Raw genomic sequence first — 21053 nt, 5'->3', positions numbered from 1 at the left:
CTGGTTTGAAAAATTATAAGTGTATCGTAGAGCATCAAAGGAGGTCCATAGAAAACTGAGGATGATTATGAGCATTTACCCATACATTTTATATATAAAAAAAAACAAAAAGTAATACCTACATTGCAATTTTTTAACCCGGAAAGTATCATAGCGTTAGGTGCATACCTAACTTGAAATTGTAAATATAAAATTCGCAGTACTATTAAGTAAACCTATCAAAATTAATAAGTTCATTAGTTTCAACACTAAGTAAAAGTTGTCTTACATTAGCCTCAAAGTGTAGAACTTATACTTGGAAAGATAAACTACTTAAGTTATCCACCATCCCTGAACTTTGTAGCTTAGTGTTTCCAAGGATTGAAAACTTATAAACTTCAGCATCTAGTAAATAATATTAAGTTATTAAAGGTTTTTTAACTACGGAAGAGATAGTCTAGTTCTTGTTTGTGTTTTCTGTATTATAGCTCTGATTTTATTATAAACTAGCTACTTCCGCGCGGTTTCACCCGCTCTGCTTGGCTCCTATTGATCATAGCGTGATATGTTATAGCCTATAGTCTTCCTCGATAAATGCACTACCCAACACAAAAATAATTATTCAAATCGGACCAGTAGTTCCGGAGATTAGCGCGTTCAAACAAATAAACAAACTCTGAAGCTTTATAATATTACTATAGATGTCGTGAGACATAGTAAATTCATTACTATGTTATCGGCTTAGTCACGTAACTATGTTATCGGCTTAATAGGACGCGACGATTGTCGCGTCCTGTGTCTGTCAGCATCTAGCATGGAGATTGGGAAGATTGGAAAGGGGTAATTAGGCCTCCGATAACCTCACGAGTCGAGCCAGCCCGTTCGTGCCAAAGCATGGCTCTCCCACATTTATAAAATCCCACACTTATTAAATGACAAATTAACACCAACATGAAGCTACAAAATATTTATGCCATCACAAAACCCTTGAACTTAAAAAAGAACAAAGATTACTTAATAATTTATTAATGGATAAACAATACATTAATAATATGTCCACAAACGGAATTTCCTTCCATAAACTTGGAGTACATCACCATATTTAAAGATGATTCTAGGCCAAGGCGAAACATAAATGTCATTAGCCTTATACAGAAAAAAAGAGACAAAAAAGCAGTTTCATAAGTTTACAACCAAAAGAGTATTTAAATACTTTGTGTTAGTCGTCACTTTCTGTTACAAGGGCGAGAAATTTTCGCAATGCGAACTAATTTCGCTAAACAAATTAGTTTTGCTACGGTTTTTTGTAAACAAAACCAATATCTTTAACATTAGAACAAAAAATCTTCGTGTTGTCATAAACTTCTTGAGTATATTGCGAAATCTACTTAGTTATTTATTGTCCGTCATACTTACTCGTAGTTGTTTAGAGAAATATTGACTTAGACTTTTGTTTCCACTTTCTTTGATACTTTTATTGAATTTTTGATCCTTATTTTTATTTTTAGCGTGACTTTGACGTGTGGTATAACATAATCTGATTTTATTAACTTTTTTGTTTTGTTATTATTAGTTTATAAACAAGAAACGTCTACTTTTACTAAGATTTATTTAGTATTATTGAATGTCAGGGCTAATGTAATCATGTTCATCATGAAATCATGGCTTGACCCAGTGTACGCAACGTAATAAGACCAGTTATTTCTTTTCTTTTTAATTTAAGATGCTTATTATGTCTTTTTTTTCTGAAAACTTTAATTGACTTAAGTGGCTCTCATTATGCACATTATAATCACATCAATCAATCAAGTTAATGCAATCCTCACCTCTGGGATTTAAGTTCCTCTTACCATACTTTTTATAGGAATGAGAAATTATACGAACGACATGTAGTGAATTCATAAATTAATAACTTCCATTGTTTTATTCTATATACTTTATTTTCTACTTAAATTCAAAGTTTGACTGGGTAAATATTGCTACATGGCAGTTCGCCTTATATACCTATAACTGTTTTATTGATGTGTGTATATTTAAGTTTTTCCGGCGAGGTCTTTGTTCAGCAGTGGACGTCTTCCAATGGTTAATGACGATGATGATAGTGATGAAGTCTAAATAAATTCCTGATTATTTTAAAAACTGTTCAATAGATATTAAGTAGTACCTACCTAGAACTTATCTAGTTCTCGATTGAAATTTCCTATAAATAATTTTAAAACATGTATTTTTGTAGAAATTTCAAAATATCCATAGGTACTTGCTTAGTATTCCTATAACCTTCATAAAGGCCCAGCATGCCTTATGTAAACTTATTTCTTTAACCAATATTTTTGGCAGCAGGTTATCTGAGTGATTCAGTTTCGGAGGAGTTTCATATTATATAGATACTATGTACACTGTACACCTCATTCTTCCTGAAGAGGTCGGTAATATGACCCTTATTGCACACCAATTTTTCACCGTTAGATATTTATAGATTATTAGCCCTATTGTAAAAGGAGTAGAGTCTATTTTCGTATTACGTCCGCGTACTGAGGTTTGTGATTGAAATATATTTATCACCCAGTCAGTTCAATTTTCATATATTTTTATACTAAGGTAAAATATAAAAGGAACACTCATAGACACTCGAATCACCAGAGGCGTTACAGGTGCATTGCCGGCCTACGGGGCTTTGGGGTTAGGAATTTAAGAGTTGTTGGGGAATCAGGGATTAGGGTGATTAGGATTCACGTCGGTTTTCTGTGAGGTCGTGGTATAACTCCGGTCGAGCCGGCCCATTCGTGCCGAAGCATGGCTCTCCCATGAATTACTCAAATGTCAATGCACTAAACATGTCGAACATACAGAAGTCATAACTGATAAAAAATGACGATATATTCCTCATTAAAATCAAATTATAAGTAACATGAAACTGTATGTATTGTGTCGCGGTTTTCTGTTCATTAAATATAATTTATTCATGTTAATATGAGACAACCATTATACCAATTACGTAATTCGTTCATGCGTTTTCAATTTTTGACCACAATGATCAAAAAGTTTTAAATTTTATTTTGCGAAATTGATTCATGAAATATTGATAACTGAAGCTTCTGACTGCGGCTTGGCTCGCATTCCAGTGGGATAAAAAGTAGTCCACGTGTAATTCCAGACCATAGCTTACTGATTGATTTTCTAATTTTTTAAATCAAAGACTGAGAAATTTTCGAAGAAGAAATGGAAAATTCTCAGCAATACTTTGCTCAACCCGGCAATCGAATCCGAGAGCTCTTGTCCGGCAGTCACAATTGCGACCACTCGACCAATGAGACAATTATATAATATAAATTCCATATAGTTTCTGGACGATTAAGAGTTTTAATTTAATATTAGATAACTACTACTATATTTATGAATACACATAAAATAAAAATTAAGTAATTTATAATATACTATATTATTATCCCTTCAAAGTTAAACTCGGGATAGATAGATAATGGATTTGTACGGCAAAGTACGCCACACGATATCCGTGAAGGATCAAGTTGACACTTCAATTCAGGAAAGAATTTTCCAAGGCTGTTTATCTACCTTTCAGGCAAAGTGCTATGAGGATTTTATTTTCAACTTTAAGAAAAAGTTTAAGTGAAATAAAGTGTGATAGCAAGTCACGACTGCTGACTTACATCAACAGTCTTGTTATGAATTAATTTGAAATAGAAAGGAGCTAATAATAAGGCGAGACATGTTTTTAATGGAAAACTAGCAAACCTGGCGAACTTCGTTACGCCACCAATGATTTTTCCTGTGTTCCTGCTTTTTTCTTGATTTTTTTTTCCAAGTTTTCATTGCTATAAACTCTACGGAGCCCGATACCTTTCTAACGAATGCAAAACTGTGGAAATCGGTTCGTGCGTTCTGGAGTTATAGCGTCAAGAAGGAAATCCCGACTTATTTTTATATTATAGATTAAATGATTGAAAAGAAAATTACAAATTAATTCATATAAAAATGTACATATCAAGTGTACCTAAAGCGAAATATGTAAAGAGAAACTTAATGTTTTAATAAAAAAAATGTACATTAAAATATCCAGACACCTGCATTGCCCATCTTGTATCTTCTACCAATAAATATTATTTACAGCATAATAATTAGGTACTTCGCAATATCACTAACTGGTTTTATTACAAGCATATAATTTTAAATACCAGCAACTAATTACATAGCTAGCAATGAGGCCTTTAATTTAATACCTAAGTGATTAGGATTAACAAATTACCTTGACTTATTTACTTTCTCCGCACCAGCCACCAAGGTTTGCCTGTGACGCGTAAACTGCGCAATTACCTAATCGATTGATGTCAATCGAAAATCGATTCTTGAATACCATGATCTGGTTTTAAAATTTATATATGCGGTCTTACAGAGCGAATATATTATTGTGATGAATTGATAAGTAGTTTAGAATTTACATACAGTCATGACTATTTATTCAGTCTTACATATTAAAAGTTGTTACCTATGTAAGACCACCAGTAACTACATAGGTAATAGTAGGTAGTTGCCACGTACTCACTGCATAGAGGTTCAAGGATGTAGGTGTCCATAGGGAAGTGCCATAACAGGCGTTGCACCAACGTGGCTCCAGGGTTGGTCTACTAAGAGGACCCGGGGCCTTTTGTAGGAGCAGATAGTGACCACCGGGAAGATTTTTGTAAGGTAAAAATGTTACACTCTCTGGTTTATTTCCCAAAAAGCTAGCGAGTATGGGATTTTGAAGGTTTTCCCCCGTCAAAAAACATGTAAAAATCACGTAAATATGTTCGGAAATAAGCTCTATCAAACTGCCAATATGCACAAAGTATGATTCTAGTTAAAAATAGGATTTAAAAGATAGAATGCAATACCCCTAAATTACCACCATTTTAACAAAAAATAATGGACGAAGTGAAAAGTCGTGTACCTAACTGGAATCGATTAAGGATGCTTTTCCACCAGTAATGTGCTATATAGCTTTGCTGCGAAGACGTAATAGCTAAGCTGTGAAACTGTGTGACCGTTTTTATTGATACTAAGCAGTTGTGCGAGTAAGATATGCTATGAATATGCGCTGCCGCAATATTACTTCTGTAGGTACCTGTAGCGCACATCCATAGCATGCACCTTTCCATTTATAAAAAGCATATCTTAGTTGAACCCGTTTCCACCAATATTAAGCTACAAGTATATGTACCAATGAATATGATTGGTGGAAGCCAAACGCATCTACACCAACGTAGCATAGCACAGTTCTGCTGGAAAAGCAGCCTAATGTGTTTAAAATTCGAATACATTTAACGTCTGACATTTCGAATGATGAGAATCGATGGCGGGTAGATAAAAATAAAATATAAGTCTGTTTGAATGAACATCAGGTGTAGGTACTAACAAAATGAAATATTTTTAACATAGAAATACCCCACTAATTTAATCGGTGAAGAGATAGATTAAGTTGCCCATAATAAGTTAAACTACGACTTTTCAAGAATGATAGTTACTATGTACTACTTTGCTCATTCAGAGAATCGAACCCCTTTTTGTTAAGGGGGGAAAATCATACAATGTCTTCTCTCGTTAGGGTGAGACGAAAGGGAGTGTCAGACTGTCAGACAAAAACCACCCTGTTCCTACTCCTGCTTGTCGAGCCGGAGCCCCAGTAAACCCGCTAGGTAGTCCACAGCTCCAGATTAGGCATCAGCCCTACTGGGCCCCATCTGTGGTGGTCTGATGGCTCTTTGAGGCGCGCACGGGAATCGAACCCCTTGTTCCGAATTGGCAGCAGCTATTCAACCAACAAAGGGATTTTTGTGCAAATATTATTCGTTGATAACTAGGTACACAATAAATATGATCAAAATCAAACAGCTTACACATTTAGGTAATATATATTATTTTCATTCAAAATATTTACACACTAAAGGAAAATTGTTTCTATATTTAGTCAGACACATACTAAGAATTCATTAAAACAAATATCATGAATGAATTCAATAAACAAATATGTATAGTTACAGAAAAAAAACTCAAGACATTGAAACTATTCTAGTCTTTATTGCAAACACAGTAAAGGTTACAATTGTGCCGCAATATACTATGCAGCGGACTGTTTAGTTTTTCAATGATTCATTCAGTTAAAATGTCAATAAGACTATGATAAACACGGATCTAACATCTTTATGAAACCACTAATAATATTTATTTAGCGCCAGTTTAACTTATATACTTAGGTTTTACTTATAAATAAACTGTATTATGTGACACGAGTGTGAAATTAGTTTTTTTGTCAGTAATTATCAAGATTTGTATGAACGATGTGTAAGTGTACTTTTTATCAAACGGGATCGCGGACGATGCCACTGACTGAAGCTAGTCTAAAATACAATCGCACACATCTCCTTAGTTGTATCTTTAGTTATGTATATTCCTTCCTCCAGAGCTGCGGACTACCTAGTGGGTTTAGCAGGACTCCGGCTCAAAAAGCAGGAGTAGAAACGGGGTGGGTTTTAGTCAGTAAGAGTCTGACACTCCCTCTCGCCTCGTTCAAGGCGGGAGAAGTCATTGGATGATTTTCCTCCTTAAAAAAACCCTGTCTATATACCGAAATTCATCAAAATCAGAACTGTGGTTTCAGCGTGGTTAACAGACAAACATCCAAACAAACAAACTTTCCTATATCAATGTGATAATGCAATCTATATTAGGTACGAGCACAAATTACTTTTATATGATCTTGTAGGAAATAACTAATTCTACGATTTATAGAATCTATACGAATAAGTTTTATCGTCGAGTTCATTCAACAAGACGTGTTCACGAACAGGTGTGCGCGAATCATTTCTAAAGGACAATTAAAATCCCCAAAAATGGATTGAACAATAAGTCGTATTGTATCTTGTCAGCTCTGACGTATTGTATTTATGAATGCTTGTATAGTGTGTAGAGTTTGCTATTGTGAATTTACAAAGACTGTGTCCTGTCTTTAAAGTTATGAGTTATGACTGTTACGACTTTTGTGTCAAAATTATTTGTTAATTGCTACTGAGTAGGGATCGAAAGAGATTTTTAAGACAAAGAAGTTTTAAGATATATATTTTTTTAAGCATCGTAAAGTCTAATAGGGATGATGAAAAGGTATGAACATTTTTTATTTTTTTATTTTGCCATTTAAGATAACAATACTTAGATAAAACGAATCAAAGTTTAGAAGTGGAAGCAAATACGTCATTTCTGCGTATAAAACGTACATAGAAGTGACTTTACGCGATATTTCAAATCAACATATCTTCGAAAGTATTTGTTTCTATACGTGTCTAGTATTTTAGGACATAGGTTACTTTTTGTCTCTTTTGAGCTAACTTGGGTGATAGGATACTTTTTATTCCGCGGCAGCGCTGGCAAAAGCTAGTAAATAATGTTGATAGACCTTACTAAAATAAACAGTCTATCGCTTGGATCCCGCTGATAAAAGTAAATTAAAAACCTACAAATACTTCGTAACAATTTAATACCCTAGGGGCCTTATTATTACAAACTTGACGTTATTTGATACAGATCTTAAAATACGAATAATAGGGATGCATAGATACTAAAGAGACTCGAAGTGTACCTACTGATTACAAAATTTTATAGCAACTTGCCACAGCTTGGTTAAAGAAACATCTGACGGTCGTCGGTTGTATTTCATTCATTTGTGTTTTTTTTTCCTAATTACTTCTCGGAAATAAGGTCAAATCTAAAGAATTATTATTCTATTGTTTACTGCCCGATTACTCCTTTCATAAAAACATTAAAATGATAATAAAGCTGTGCTATAAAAATATTGTAATAGATGAATGACAAGCAACTTGAGAGTTGGGTGTTTTCCTACCAGAGATGTGCATTTTGCAATGCTACGTTACTGTAGATGTGTTTGGCTTCCACCAATGTTATCTATAGGTACAGATAGCTTAGCATTGGTGGAAACGGGTTCAACTAAGCTATGTATTTCTTATATGGATAGGTGCGTGCTATAAATGTGTGCTATGAATGGTTTCCCTATTATGAATACATTGCATACTCAAGCTGCACATCTTAGAGATTTTTTTTTTTTAAATTTACGTCGGTGAAACTAATTACTCCGTATCATAATCTTAAATGTCATCGTCATCATCATATCAGCCATAAGTCGTCCACTGCTGAACATAGGCCTCCCCCAATTACTCCCAGATAGGCAGATTGGAAGCGTCTTTTTTTTATTGTTTATTGTTAAATGGCCGACGTTTGGCCGCTATCTCGCTTGATGGTAAGTGATGATGCGGCCTACGGTGGAGCACGTCTGCCCATAAGCAAGCGTCCTGCATCCAGCCGCTCCCTGCGACCTTAATCAGGCCGTCTGTCCACCGCTTAATGTCAACTTATCATTAATTCCAGGAAACGCACAAAGTTTGCCAAAATCACATGCTAATTCCTAAATGTTTGTATGACGGATAATAAATAAATCATGGCTTGCAAATTACATAAATACACTTAAGTACATTAGTCACTAAGTGATTAATAACAGTATGTAAAAATGTTGTATATTATACACCAGAGTAGTGGTTATTAAGAGCTATGCTTCTAAGTTAAACTTGTCACATAAGCAACAAATAAGCATCTCGAAATTCCCCAAAGAAACTTATTTCGACAGAGGTGTAAAAGGTAAATTTAATTTACCTCCGCCCGTCCGTTAAGGGTATAAGTACAGTCAACCGGTTCAGCTACACCTTTCGGTTTTAAATTTTCTGGTTTTGATATGAAGTCGAACATAACCTGTTGGCGCCTGTTCATCACGAAGGTATCAAGACTCCTTACTATTCGCCCAAGGCGGGAGAAATCATTGGATTATTTTTCCCCCTTAAAAAAAAACTCCGTACTATTATAGCTTTGGTAACTTCAGATACGTTATATTATGTGTTCGTAATAGTCTTCTGCAGGGCTATGGACCTACACTACGTAAAGGAAGGTTTGCCATGACATTTTCAGGCTTAGTATGTTGAAGGTTCCAATATAGACGGATCAGGTTTTATCGAAGAGCAGCATGCTTTGTCTCTGTCAAGTGTGACCTTTCAGTCAGTTTTTACATTACCTGCAAACAAACGTACTAGTCTCTGCCGTCACCGCACAAAAATACTTCAAGGATATTTCAAATTATATTTAAAGTCATTGTCCTAATAAGTGCTGTAGCGTTTGATTACTAAGGCTCTCGAGAAAAGATTTGATCTAGCTATACCAGAGGCGGCTGTTGACGGTCGAGCGCAAACTCCAAAATTCAATTAAAGACATCTTATTATTAGATTTTCAATCTAGAAATTCTGAACAGATCTTGGAGTAAGAGTAGATTTTGGACTAGGTATTAAATTACTTAGAAATTAGGAGTAAATAAAGATTTTAACTAGCGACCTGCCCCAGCCTCGCATGGGTGCAATGGTGATATATGTATTATGCAAGTATTATACATATAAACCTTCCTCTTGAATCACTCTATCTATGAAAAAAAAAACGCATCAAAATCCGTTGCGTAGTTTTAAAAATTTACGCATAGGATTTTCTTCTTCGCTTTATACTATGTAGTGATGGCCAATGATATTAGTGTCTATTTATCGTCAACAAACCCAGAGTCAGATGGTTTGCCATAATTTCCACTTAGCAAGCGGATTGGAAGTCATAATTTAGAATATTCAGATCCATTGCCTTAATCGACACTATGAAGCAAGTACAAAGAGGAAATGCCATAATATGATTGTGCACTGTGACAGAAAAAATTGGCACTGCCCAATGATATTATAAAAAGAAAGGTGTTGTGAGTACTTGTACTGAGGGCTTAGTACGCTATGACCAAGAGGAGCCGAGCAGAGCGGGTGAAACCGCGCGGAAGTAGCTAGTTATAAATACAAAGGTTTAACCAGATCGAAACGAGAGCGCGTTCAGCGCTCTGATTGGTTGGTTCATTCAAGCCGGCCGATCAGAGCGCCGAATTTCGATTTCGTAAAACGTAAAGCAAACTCATACTAAGGGTTCTGTACTGTAATTTGTCGTCACTTACGATCCGGTTACTGTTCCCTGTAACCCAATTATGTGACCTTCCAATATGTTCTCGATTTCACCTCAATAGCTTGTTACTTTATGCCACTACTTTTTACACGAAACTTATTGGTTTTGATACCTTAATAAACTGCTACTTTTACTCGTATAGAAGTTTCGGCAAACTTGTGAATATTTTAGACGGGTCTGTTTAGATAGGTCTCTCATTTTGGTTTGTGTACATTTTTTCTTGGGTTCAGTCTCTGCATTTAAGATCGTGTGATTTTTTTTTATTTATGCCATATTTCGGGTTATTCAATAAGCCAAGTTTATTTACAGATTTTTTTAGTATTATTTAATTGATTCATTCAATTTTCCAATCCCCGTGACTGTTAATATAGTAGTTAGGGTCACCATGTACAATCAGCACAGCTATTTATTATGTAAGTATGAATATAAAGAAGAGACGGGAGGTGCATACTACCATTCTGGTCTAACACTAGTCGTATTCCCGGTGTCTCACAATTTCTCCTTACTTGAGGACATCCTTATCTGGTGAAGCGCCATTTGGGGACTATGGTCCCATATAAACTTACCTTTTGGTATTTTTATATTACAATAAAAATACAATACGACACCTTACTTAATTGAAAATTACCTTTCCTGTTAACACAATTTTCTTGTTTTCCTTATAAGTATTATGTCAATAACAATTGTAATTCAGTGAAAGATTTTTCAAAACATGCCAAGATAAAGTATCGCTATTTATCTTTTTCTTAAGAGTATTCTGATAGTAGATAGATATGCATCAAAAACTCGAATCGTATTGTAATCTTTACTATAGATATCGATTACTCTTTAGAGTGAAGCAGAATTCAATATGAGGCGTGTTCGTGTGCCTTCAAAATATTTCAAATTAATGGATTCTAATACGATTAGTCAACATTATGTCGTGTTTTTTCTATCTGAAAGACTGGGAGGGGTAAATAACATGAAACCTAATTAATATGGATTTTGGTTCAGAATTGAAAACAAAATCTAATTACATGAAAAAAGAAAAAGCGTTACGTCACGACACACCAGTGGCCGAGAATACAGGCGTACACAATAAAATTAAATGAGAGGTGCGTCGCAGCGCAATAGACTGGTGCGCACCTTAATGCCGTGCCCCGGGCACGAAGGCTCGAGCGGCGCTGATTTTCAGTACCAGGCAATTATTATAGGTCTTATATGTATAATTATCATAGGTAGCTTTTATATATAATTATTATAAGTAGCTTTATATATACTAATTATTATAGGTATGTTATAACTATATAACTTAAACGATTCAAACTTATTTTTTTTTTTATTTTTATACTACAGGATCTTGCTATCGCACTAACTGATATGTAAATGGCTTTAGCTGCAAGTTAAGTATGTAGGTATCTTGTGATACATACCTAAATGCAACTGTATCATGTCAGTTATCTAATCTGACACGGCAACATGTTAAAAGCAAGATGTTACGTAACGAATTTGTAACTGTAATTGCATTTATGGCCAATAGAACACACTTGTGTTTCAATTACCGATACCAATTTAATTGAAAATTATGTTTTCTTGTTCACAGGTCTCAAAAATGTCGAAGAGCAAAGAGTCGATGGAGATAGACAATTTTAAGTCAACGTAAGTTTCATAAATACATATTCTTAATATATCACATCACCACATCACATCATCAACTAGAGCCTCTTCGCGCATGGAGAAGGTTTGAGCATTAATCACCACGCTTGGTCAATGCGGGCTTGGCGATTTCAAACTTTGATATACTTAGAAATTATAAACACACACACCATCACCACTCATATTGGTACTAGTCGTTGGTAGGTTTCGAACCCCCGCCCTCATACATGAGAAGCGGGAATCTTAAACCTCTAGACCACCACGACTATATTACAATACTAGGTTAGACTATTCTTAAGCTAATACTAGAGCTATAAACACTGTCACTGTGTTTGTGCACAAAAAATATTTTAACCTTTGCAACATTTTTAAAGTATCATGACGGGATGCGGTTATTTCTCTTACTAAAATATTGTCGCAAACTGTTTACATTCCATTATAAAACATAATATTAAGCTGAAAATATTATATAGGAAACTCAAAATAAACATTGAAGGTAAGCCTTTGAAAGGACATAATTCCTTAAATCAAGAAAAAGGTAAATTTTGTCCCGAGGTCAACAATAAAAAGTTTGAATTCGAAATGATAATCTGGGGGCCTACTCTAATTCGACGAACGAACGGAAAGACTTACATTTATTATGATATATTTATTGCAAACTTTCGTGAACAAAAATTAACAAATGAAACGAAGATAAATAAATAGGTTTTGATATGAAATTAATTAAATAAATAAAACGTTATTTTAAGTAATTCTATTATTGAATCAATAAAACCTACGGCCGAAGATTAAACGAAACTTCGCATTCGAGAACCGGAGTAGGCTCCCTGTTTTTAACTCTAGGTAATTTTGTTATAATTTTCGTGAGACATACTAAATTAAGTCTTATATTATCAGCTTACTCACGTAACTGTTTTTAACTTACACACTCAAATATCACAGAGTTACTTTTAGGTCAAATCGAGGTTTTAAATTACGTAAACTTTTATAAATAGCGACCTAATGAGGATTTGATTAATTAAAATTCCTTAGACACTTTTTTTGCCTGAAAATTTCTCACGATAGCGAAAACAATGACTTGGAAAACTATGTGAACAAGATCTGTGACGTCATTGGATCATCTTTGTTCTATAAATATTTGTTTTTTTACTGTTTTTTTTTTTTTATAAAACATTGCTATACACTAATATGAGTAATACGTTAGAAAGGTACCTATGTCTGATTTTTTGTTTGCTTTAGTACATCGAGACTTCATTTCCAACCAGACATTCAAAAAGATATCAGACAGACAGTTGGGGCCTAGGGCTGATGCCGACCTGGCGCTGCGGACAGCCTACTGCGTTACTGGGGCTCTGGCTCGAAAAATAGGAGTAGGAACGCAGTGGTTTTTAGTCAATAAGAGTTTGACACTCCCTTTTACCTCATCCAAAGCGGGAGAAATCATTGGACGATTTTCTCTCCTCAAAAAGTAAAATTAATTGATATCTTCTATACTACGTAATTCAAAGCTCAGGCTTTAAGAGTAACTAATGAAAATACGTCTTCATATAACTCTATGTAATAGAATTTGTCATGTTATGCCTATACAAATAAAGTCCCTTTTCTGTTTACCAATCGGCACAGCACGGTTACATCTATAGCGCCTTAATTTGATACATTTCCATGGTCCCATATCCCATGGGTCTATTTGCGAAAAACCTTCAATTTATTAGTGAGCAAACAAACCAATGACGCATATCAACAATAGAAATTAAGTCCGCTGAGGTTTCCATTGATTTGTGATGACAAAAACCCGTTCCGTACCATTGGGCTTCACATTGGAGCTCCAAGGTCGTTGATGAAAGAGATATTTTATTTTATTTCTGGCTCTTTTATACTTTGTATAGGTTGGTGTATGCGTTTAATCATCATCTAGGTAGACTAGAATTATTATTAATCCACTTCCTATTCATACCTATCTAAGTATCATAATCGCAAAATATTTTTTTGACTATCGGCCATTTCTAGAATTGATGTATGACGATTATGACTATCGTTGGTCGAGTGCTCGCAACTGCTTGCTTGCTTGTACTACCGGACAAGGGATGTCGGGTTCGATTCCCGGGTCGGGCAAAGTAGTAATGGGTTCTTTTCGGTTTTTCGAAAATTTCTCAGTAGTCACACGGAGTGTAAAATTGTGTCCAGTATGTGGCAATAGGCTCATCCCCTATTACATACACCCAGTTTGGATGTACATTGATTATAATTGTATAAGTTATGTATATTTATAACACCGTCACATATTAGCTGAATATAAACTGTGTTAGAGGATTTGAATAAATAATAATTAATAATTTGTGGTTTTTTTTTCAGAGCGGACCTGACAAGTAATCCTGGCTTCCAATCCTCGCTTAGCATAGCATCGAAGAATGTCGATGAGAAACCTTACAACCCATTCGAGCATCGGACTGTGGAACATCCTAATTCGTAAGTATTTGTCTGAATAATATCTTTTAATCTAAATCTAGTTTATCTTTTAGTCACACTAGCTGTTCGCCTGCGGCTTGGCACACACTTTTTTAAGGGCTTAGAGGTAAATTTTCAAAAAAATATGTACTATCTTGTTAGTCACAGTTACTTCTAATTTTTAGCTTTCTATCTTGAAAATTGCGAAATGTATCATACACACCTCTTATTCAATCCTCTTTTTAGAAAAGTAAGGGGGTTAGAAAGATACCAAAAGTAGCCTATATGATCCAGCCCATCAACTAACTTCACTTAAAACTTGTCATAATGTCGCGTCTATTGTGACGTGATGAAAGGACAAACAAACAAACCCACTTTCCTATTTATAATATTAAAATGGTTTCTAAAGAATTTAAGACATCCTTTTTATCTCAGAACTAGATTAAATTTCTCAAAGGTATGTCAGAAATGCCAGAACCAATTTCTATGCCTCACTTTAGAATTTCCTCTGTAATAACTTTTAAATAAATTAATAAGATTCCTTCCTCACTCAAGAAAAACTTTAGGCTAACCCTCTAAAGTATTATTTAGAAACTTGAAAGTCTAGAATTGTTTTAACTTAAATGAAATCGGTAGGTTTTGTAGGCATACCTCTTATACTAACTCTTTATCAATAGTAAAATCTCACATATAAAAATGTTTTAAGTGCGGAAGAGCCATGCTTAGGCACGAATGGGCCGGCTCGACCGTAGTTATACCACGGCCTCACAGAAAACTGACGTGAAATAACGCTTGCGTTGTGTTTCGTAGTGTGAGTGAGGGTACCAAAGGCCCAATTACCCCCTTTCCAATCCTTCCAATCCCAGATTCCCTAAAAACCCTTACATTCCTAACACCCAAAAGACCGCTTTGGGTGTCTATGGGCCGCGGTGATTGCGTACCGTCAGCTTGTTTACCGGCTTATACAATAAAAAAAATGTGTAGTAATCATTCTAAAATACGCTACACTTTTAATACCAACACCAACATGAAAAATTACTGTTTCTAACCTTTGCACAAAACAATGAAAAAATAAAGCAGCTGAAACAATGTTTAATTATTTCAAAAAGTGCGGAAGTTAAGAAATAAAATATGCTAAAAACTGGAGATTAATGAAAACATTAGCTGCGAAAAATCTTCGCCAACGGTTTCGCTAATGGTAGAGATTATTCAAACGACAACATAACTTTTGTTCTTACCGAAAATACGAAAGGATGAGAAATGTAAACTCCTGGGCCCTTGTATAATGTGACTCGGTACATCAAATAACTTGGAGCATTAATCCTAATTTTCCTTGAGAATGTCACAAAAGTTTACATTTTTAGGGGACAGAGTGTAAAGTTCCCTAAGAAAAGGAGGATCCTTCGACCAGGTGAGGTAATCTTACTTATTAGCGAGCTTTCTGCCCAACTGTTGTTTGTTGGGATTTTCTATCCATGTTTATTCGCATATGTGATATAGGATTTTTGACTCTTGTGAAAACTCCAATACTCAATCATCTAGAAATATTACACTCAGATTGTTGACACTTAAAGACCATTATAAAGACATAAAGGGGTACCTATATATATGTATGTTCAAGTAGAACAAAACCCCACATTATCCCTTTAAGACATGTTTCAAAGGACTAAAAATTAAAATGACAATAAATATTTACAATAGTACATGTTACAATTCTCAAGAAAACCTTGACGTATGAGTATTGACCGTCCAATCTGCAAATAAAAGATGTTTACAGCCTCCATAATTAGCATGCAATTAGCTGTTTAAAAATATCTGACAGGCGTAGAAAAATAAACCTTATTGTTGGCAAAAAATAAGCCGATACGCAAATTATTGCCTACTTCGTGTACGTATGTGTGTATATTAGCCATTGTGTAATTTTTTTCTAATTAACTGGTTAGCAGTGCTCCGTATCCCGAATTAAAGTATATAAATACTAAAGCAAATACCAAGCAAAGTTGATGTACCGTAAATAGAAGAAAACCATTAGATACTGAATAGGTCGGGTCAACATATTTAATTATCACGCTAACATCTACGAGGATGGAGCGGTGAATCGTTATATTTCAAAAATCCTAAATTATTCCAGGCGTCATAATTTTACGCGGATGAAAGCTAAGTAAGCTAATAAGTAAAATGTGTGATGCGCCTCTTTTGAGACGCATACTGTACGTAGAAGCGTACGTGTTTAGACAAAATTCATAATATAATTTTGGTAAAAGATACAATACAAACATATGTAATTCTTGAGACAAAACACAATTGGCCCAACAACATCATAATAATATAGTTTTGGTTTAAGCAAACCTTACAATACAAACTTTTAATACTTAAAACAAAACGCAATTCGACATCAAAACAATGTTTTCTCAAAGTTTTATCGTAGCCGTTGTAACTGTAGGGACTATCTTTCGGAATGGCTGAACCGACTTTAAATGTTTGTGAAACTTTGTAGACAGGTACAATTTAATTTATTGAGAAACTAGTGTAATGAAGTGAACGTAAACACCTTGAACAATTTGTTTTTCTTTTTTTGAGGGGTCAAATCATCCTATGCCATCTCTCGCCTTGAATGAGGCAGAGGGAGAGTGAGACTCTTACTGACTAAAAACCATCTCGTTACACATTTGCCTATACCTTTGATAATAAAGGGCATGATGATATTCATGTCATGTTTATATTCCTAATATTCATTCAACTGAGGACTCGGAGTATTAAGAGTTCAATGTCTGTATAAGTCAAGTTCAAAGCCATTACAGAAACGGATGAATTATGAAAATAATAGATTTACTAGCGGCGTTGCCTCTGTGAATTTTAAGTAAAAGGTAGTCTGTGTCTTTTTCAATACATCTAACTTACATATATGTATACTTCTATTATATTTTAATATAAAAAGCATAAATGATACGTTAAGAGGAACAAACAAAATCACTTATTTAATACCTGATGATGAAATACATTTTTCTCTATTAAAAAAGGACGGTGTCATTAAACCACAAAAACAAATGTATCCCATAAAGACTGCAATTAGCCAGAAATGTAAATACAAAATGAAAAGTCACGTGCACAAACATATTTTTATTTTAGACACGTTTTTGTGATAATTCTTTCTTGTTTTACATTTTTTTATGTTAGCGGAAAAATGGGTAATCAATGTTTGTATAGGTACTTTGTTGCAAAAAGAAAACATAAGTAATAAATTATAATAGCGTGCATTTTACTCTCCAAAGGGCTAGCAGAGGTGCACCATATTAATAGTAAAAGCTACTTTTCGCTAAATTTTCATATAATAAAGCATAACCTTATTGCCAAAAATAAAGAAACTTACCCAGCATTACTCCAGTCTCTATGCTATAAAAGTGATTTTGAAAATTCATAACTACAAACTACAATTTAACATTCTGATAACATATTTATAAAGACCATTCTCCACGTGGAAAAGCAAAAATACTTCCTCAAACGTATCCAATATACTTAATCTATGTATATAATCTACATGTAGGTATACATACATACTTTTAGTTATTTTTAGGCTTCTGTACTGTAATTATTGTAACACAAGATAATAAGGATACTTTTAATATAGTAATTATGATTCAGAGAGCTTAGATCGAGTTTGCTTAACGTTAAACGAAAATGAAATGAGAGCGCGTTCGGTGCTCTGATTGGCCGGTACGAATTAACCAACCAATCAGAGCGCCGAACGCGTAATCCATTCATTTAACGTAAACAAGCTCGTACCAATTCCTCTTTCTAAATCATAATCATCATTATTTTATCCTAAATTTCTTATAATAATAGTGCCTACATTTAACATGACTTCCTTAAATTATATTAAGAGTACGGTCTTCATTAAGTCTTATTTCCTTATAATTAAAGCAAATCTCCGAAATAATTCACACCCACTTCTACCAAACTATAGCGTTTTATTATTCTGCTTACAACAAATTCTAACTCCAGAAATAAGCATTAACATAACACTAGTTGTGGCCTGCTACTTTGTCCGTGTAAAATAATGACTGACAGAATTAAATTCTTTAATATTTTTATTAAAATATTTTTAGTACATCAGCTATCTGCCAATAATTTTCCCGTCAAAATAGGTCCAGCCATATCAGAGATTAGTCGGAACAAACAAACAGACAGACAGACAAAAATGTGATTCGGGATATACCATTATTACAAATAGACACCAATTTTATGTATTAGTCTAGATCTAGATAATCTTGGTATTCCACAAGTATACTTAGGTACCTAATACAATTTAACGCGGTAATGCCATGTCTCAACACTAAAGAGGCGGTTTCAACCGAGTGATATCACGGCTTCACAGAAAACCTCAAAACAACGCTTTCATTGTTTCACTGAGTCAGGTTACCGGAGTATTTAATTAAATATTGTTAAACGCTTTTAATAAATAATAGAAATAAACGTTACCCCCCTTCCTAATCTTCTCAATCCCCAATTCCCCAAGAACACTTAAATTCACTTAACGCATTTAGCGTTTCGGGTGTCCATGAGCGACGGCGATTGCTTACCATCAAGTGATCAAAATGCTCGTTTACCGGCTTATACGGCTTATGCTTAAAAAAACGTCACTAAAGATAATTTTCTTTTCTTTTCAGAACAATCGGATCGATAGTACATCTACTGAAATGTTGCCTTGGATCCGGAATATTGGCGATGCCTGCTGCCTTCAAGAATTCAGGACTGATTGCTGGAACGATTGGGACATTGATCGCTGGCTTCGTATGTACACACACTGTCCATATTCTGGTGAGTACCTAGTCTTTTTTATGTTCTAATAGACCGATCACCTTATGAAACACGCCGGGTAAACGAGCAGACGTATCACCTAATGGTAAGCAATCGCCGCCGCCCATGGACACCCAAAACATTAGAGGCGTTACAGGTTTAAGTGTTGTTAGCGAATCGGGGATTGTTGGGAAGATTGGGAAGGGGGGTAATTCTTACCAAACAATAAAAAATAGTTTCTGAAATGTCAAACCTGTTGATTTATGTGTGATAAAATGGGTTAGATAAACTCAATTTTCCATTGGTTATTTATTTTTTAATCCATTCATGTTTTAATATACTTAGGTTACTTTGTAATCCCGATGGTTAGCTATTTCGTAATAATCGGGTTTTGCGTCAAATTGTGGTTTAATTTCTCAGTTGTTTAGGGAACAATATCTCGTTACAGTATTTGAATTATGTATGAAGAGGTTTGGATATTATCACACTGATATTATAAACTAGCTACTTCCGCGCGGTTTCACCCGCTCTGCTTGGCTCCTATTGGTCATAGCTTGTAGTTCTGGAGATTAGCGCGTTCAAACAAACAAACAATCAGATAAACCAACTCTTCAGCTTTATAATATTAGTGTAGATGTGTTTGTTTATTTGGATGTTTGTCCGTCAATCACGCTGAAACTGCTGAACGGATTTTGATGAAATTTGAATTTACAGACACGGTATGAGCTGACTTGGGTGTTAGAATACTTTTTATTCCACAGAAACGAGACCAAAGACACTGGCAGAAGCTAGTGAATAATATCTGTATATTATGAATGACCTCTACAAATGCTGTGGGTGTTAAAGATGCTAAGCTAAAATTAATGTGAAGGCTTTTGCCCCCAGTTAGGCTCATTTAATTATATTAAATAGTACCTTATCTTTTAAAAGTAAGCTTTAAATTGCTCCCTCTATATTTATCAAAATTTGATTAATAACTTAGGCTTATACGTGTAGAATGTCACTCAGAAATCTGACTTTATAATATTTAAAAAGTTTCGAACAAGTAATACCTAGATAAAACATATTTTTTATATGTTAAACGGTTTTATTCTATTTCGATCGAGCCTATCGTTTGATAATCATAATAGGTACATAGTTGTGATTTTACTGTTGTATGGTCATCAACACTAAGACTGCGTACCAAAAATCAGATAGATTTGTCGTCAGGAAGGGGGCGAAATTTGATTCAAACAAACAAATAAACACGTTTAATAACAAAAAAGAAGATAAAATCTAAATAAGATTTTGCCTGACCCAAGAATCGAACCTGAGACGTCAATCTCATCTATCATGCCAAAGATTATTCGACGCAGTCAACAAAAATTAATCTACCTCAAATCGTCAACCGTAAGCAGAATATTGAAGCAATTCCTCATAAATTTAATTATTCTCCGTTTTCTCTCAGTATAAACGAATTACTGTCTAGATGTCTAGACGCCTTAGTAACAAGCTATAAGCCACTAACTACCACTCTCAGTGTATAAGGACATTAAATTAAAATACTTGAATGAGATATTGCTCACTAAAGATGGTATTAAATTAATGTAATCTCTTTTGTAGTAAAACTGATTGCTTCCTCGGATTAGGTGTAAATGGATCTTATAAGCATGGGAATAAAGTTACACTATTTCATTTTAAGGGTGCTTTTTCAACAGAGATGTGCTATGTGGCTGTGCCACGACGATGTAAAACTATGTAACCGTTTCCACTGATACTAAGTTTTGTAGCTATGCGAGGAAGATGCGCAGCTCGAGTAGCCAATGTATCGATGGTAGGGAAGCCATCCATCATAGCACGCATTTTTACATATATAAAACATAGCTTAGTAGGTTAGCTGAATTCGTTTCCACCAGTACTATGCTATGTGTACCAATAAATATAATTGATCGATCGGAAGTTGTTTGTCCTTTCTGGACTTGAGAACTAAAACTAAGTCATTTTTTATGAACACGCCGTAAACAACCTGACGTATCACTTGATAGTAAACAATCGGCGCCGCCCATGTACACTTGAAACACCAGACGCGTTACAAGTTCTTTGCAGGCATTTTGGGAGTTAGGAAA

The 21053-nt window shown here is 34.6% G+C and overlaps 1 protein-coding gene across 1 annotated transcript in view; it reads left to right on the top strand.

The window, feature by feature from the left end:
• The window catches only part of LOC118263531 (proton-coupled amino acid transporter-like protein pathetic), a 66385-nt gene that overhangs the window by 13335 nt on the left and 31997 nt on the right, over positions 1–21053 (top strand). Inside the window, exons 2-4 of the mRNA XM_035575574.2 lie at positions 11654–11709; positions 14059–14172; positions 18819–18969. Coding sequence (XP_035431467.1) covers positions 11663–11709; positions 14059–14172; positions 18819–18969 — 312 coding nt within the window. The 5' untranslated portion in view covers positions 11654–11662. The remainder of the gene's footprint in view (positions 1–11653; positions 11710–14058; positions 14173–18818; positions 18970–21053) is intronic.

This window comes from Spodoptera frugiperda, chromosome 27 (genome assembly GCF_023101765.2).
Source record: "Spodoptera frugiperda isolate SF20-4 chromosome 27, AGI-APGP_CSIRO_Sfru_2.0, whole genome shotgun sequence".
NCBI classification, from domain to species: Eukaryota; Metazoa; Arthropoda; class Insecta; order Lepidoptera; family Noctuidae; genus Spodoptera; species Spodoptera frugiperda.
This window is presented reverse-complemented; position numbering and strand designations above follow the sequence as displayed.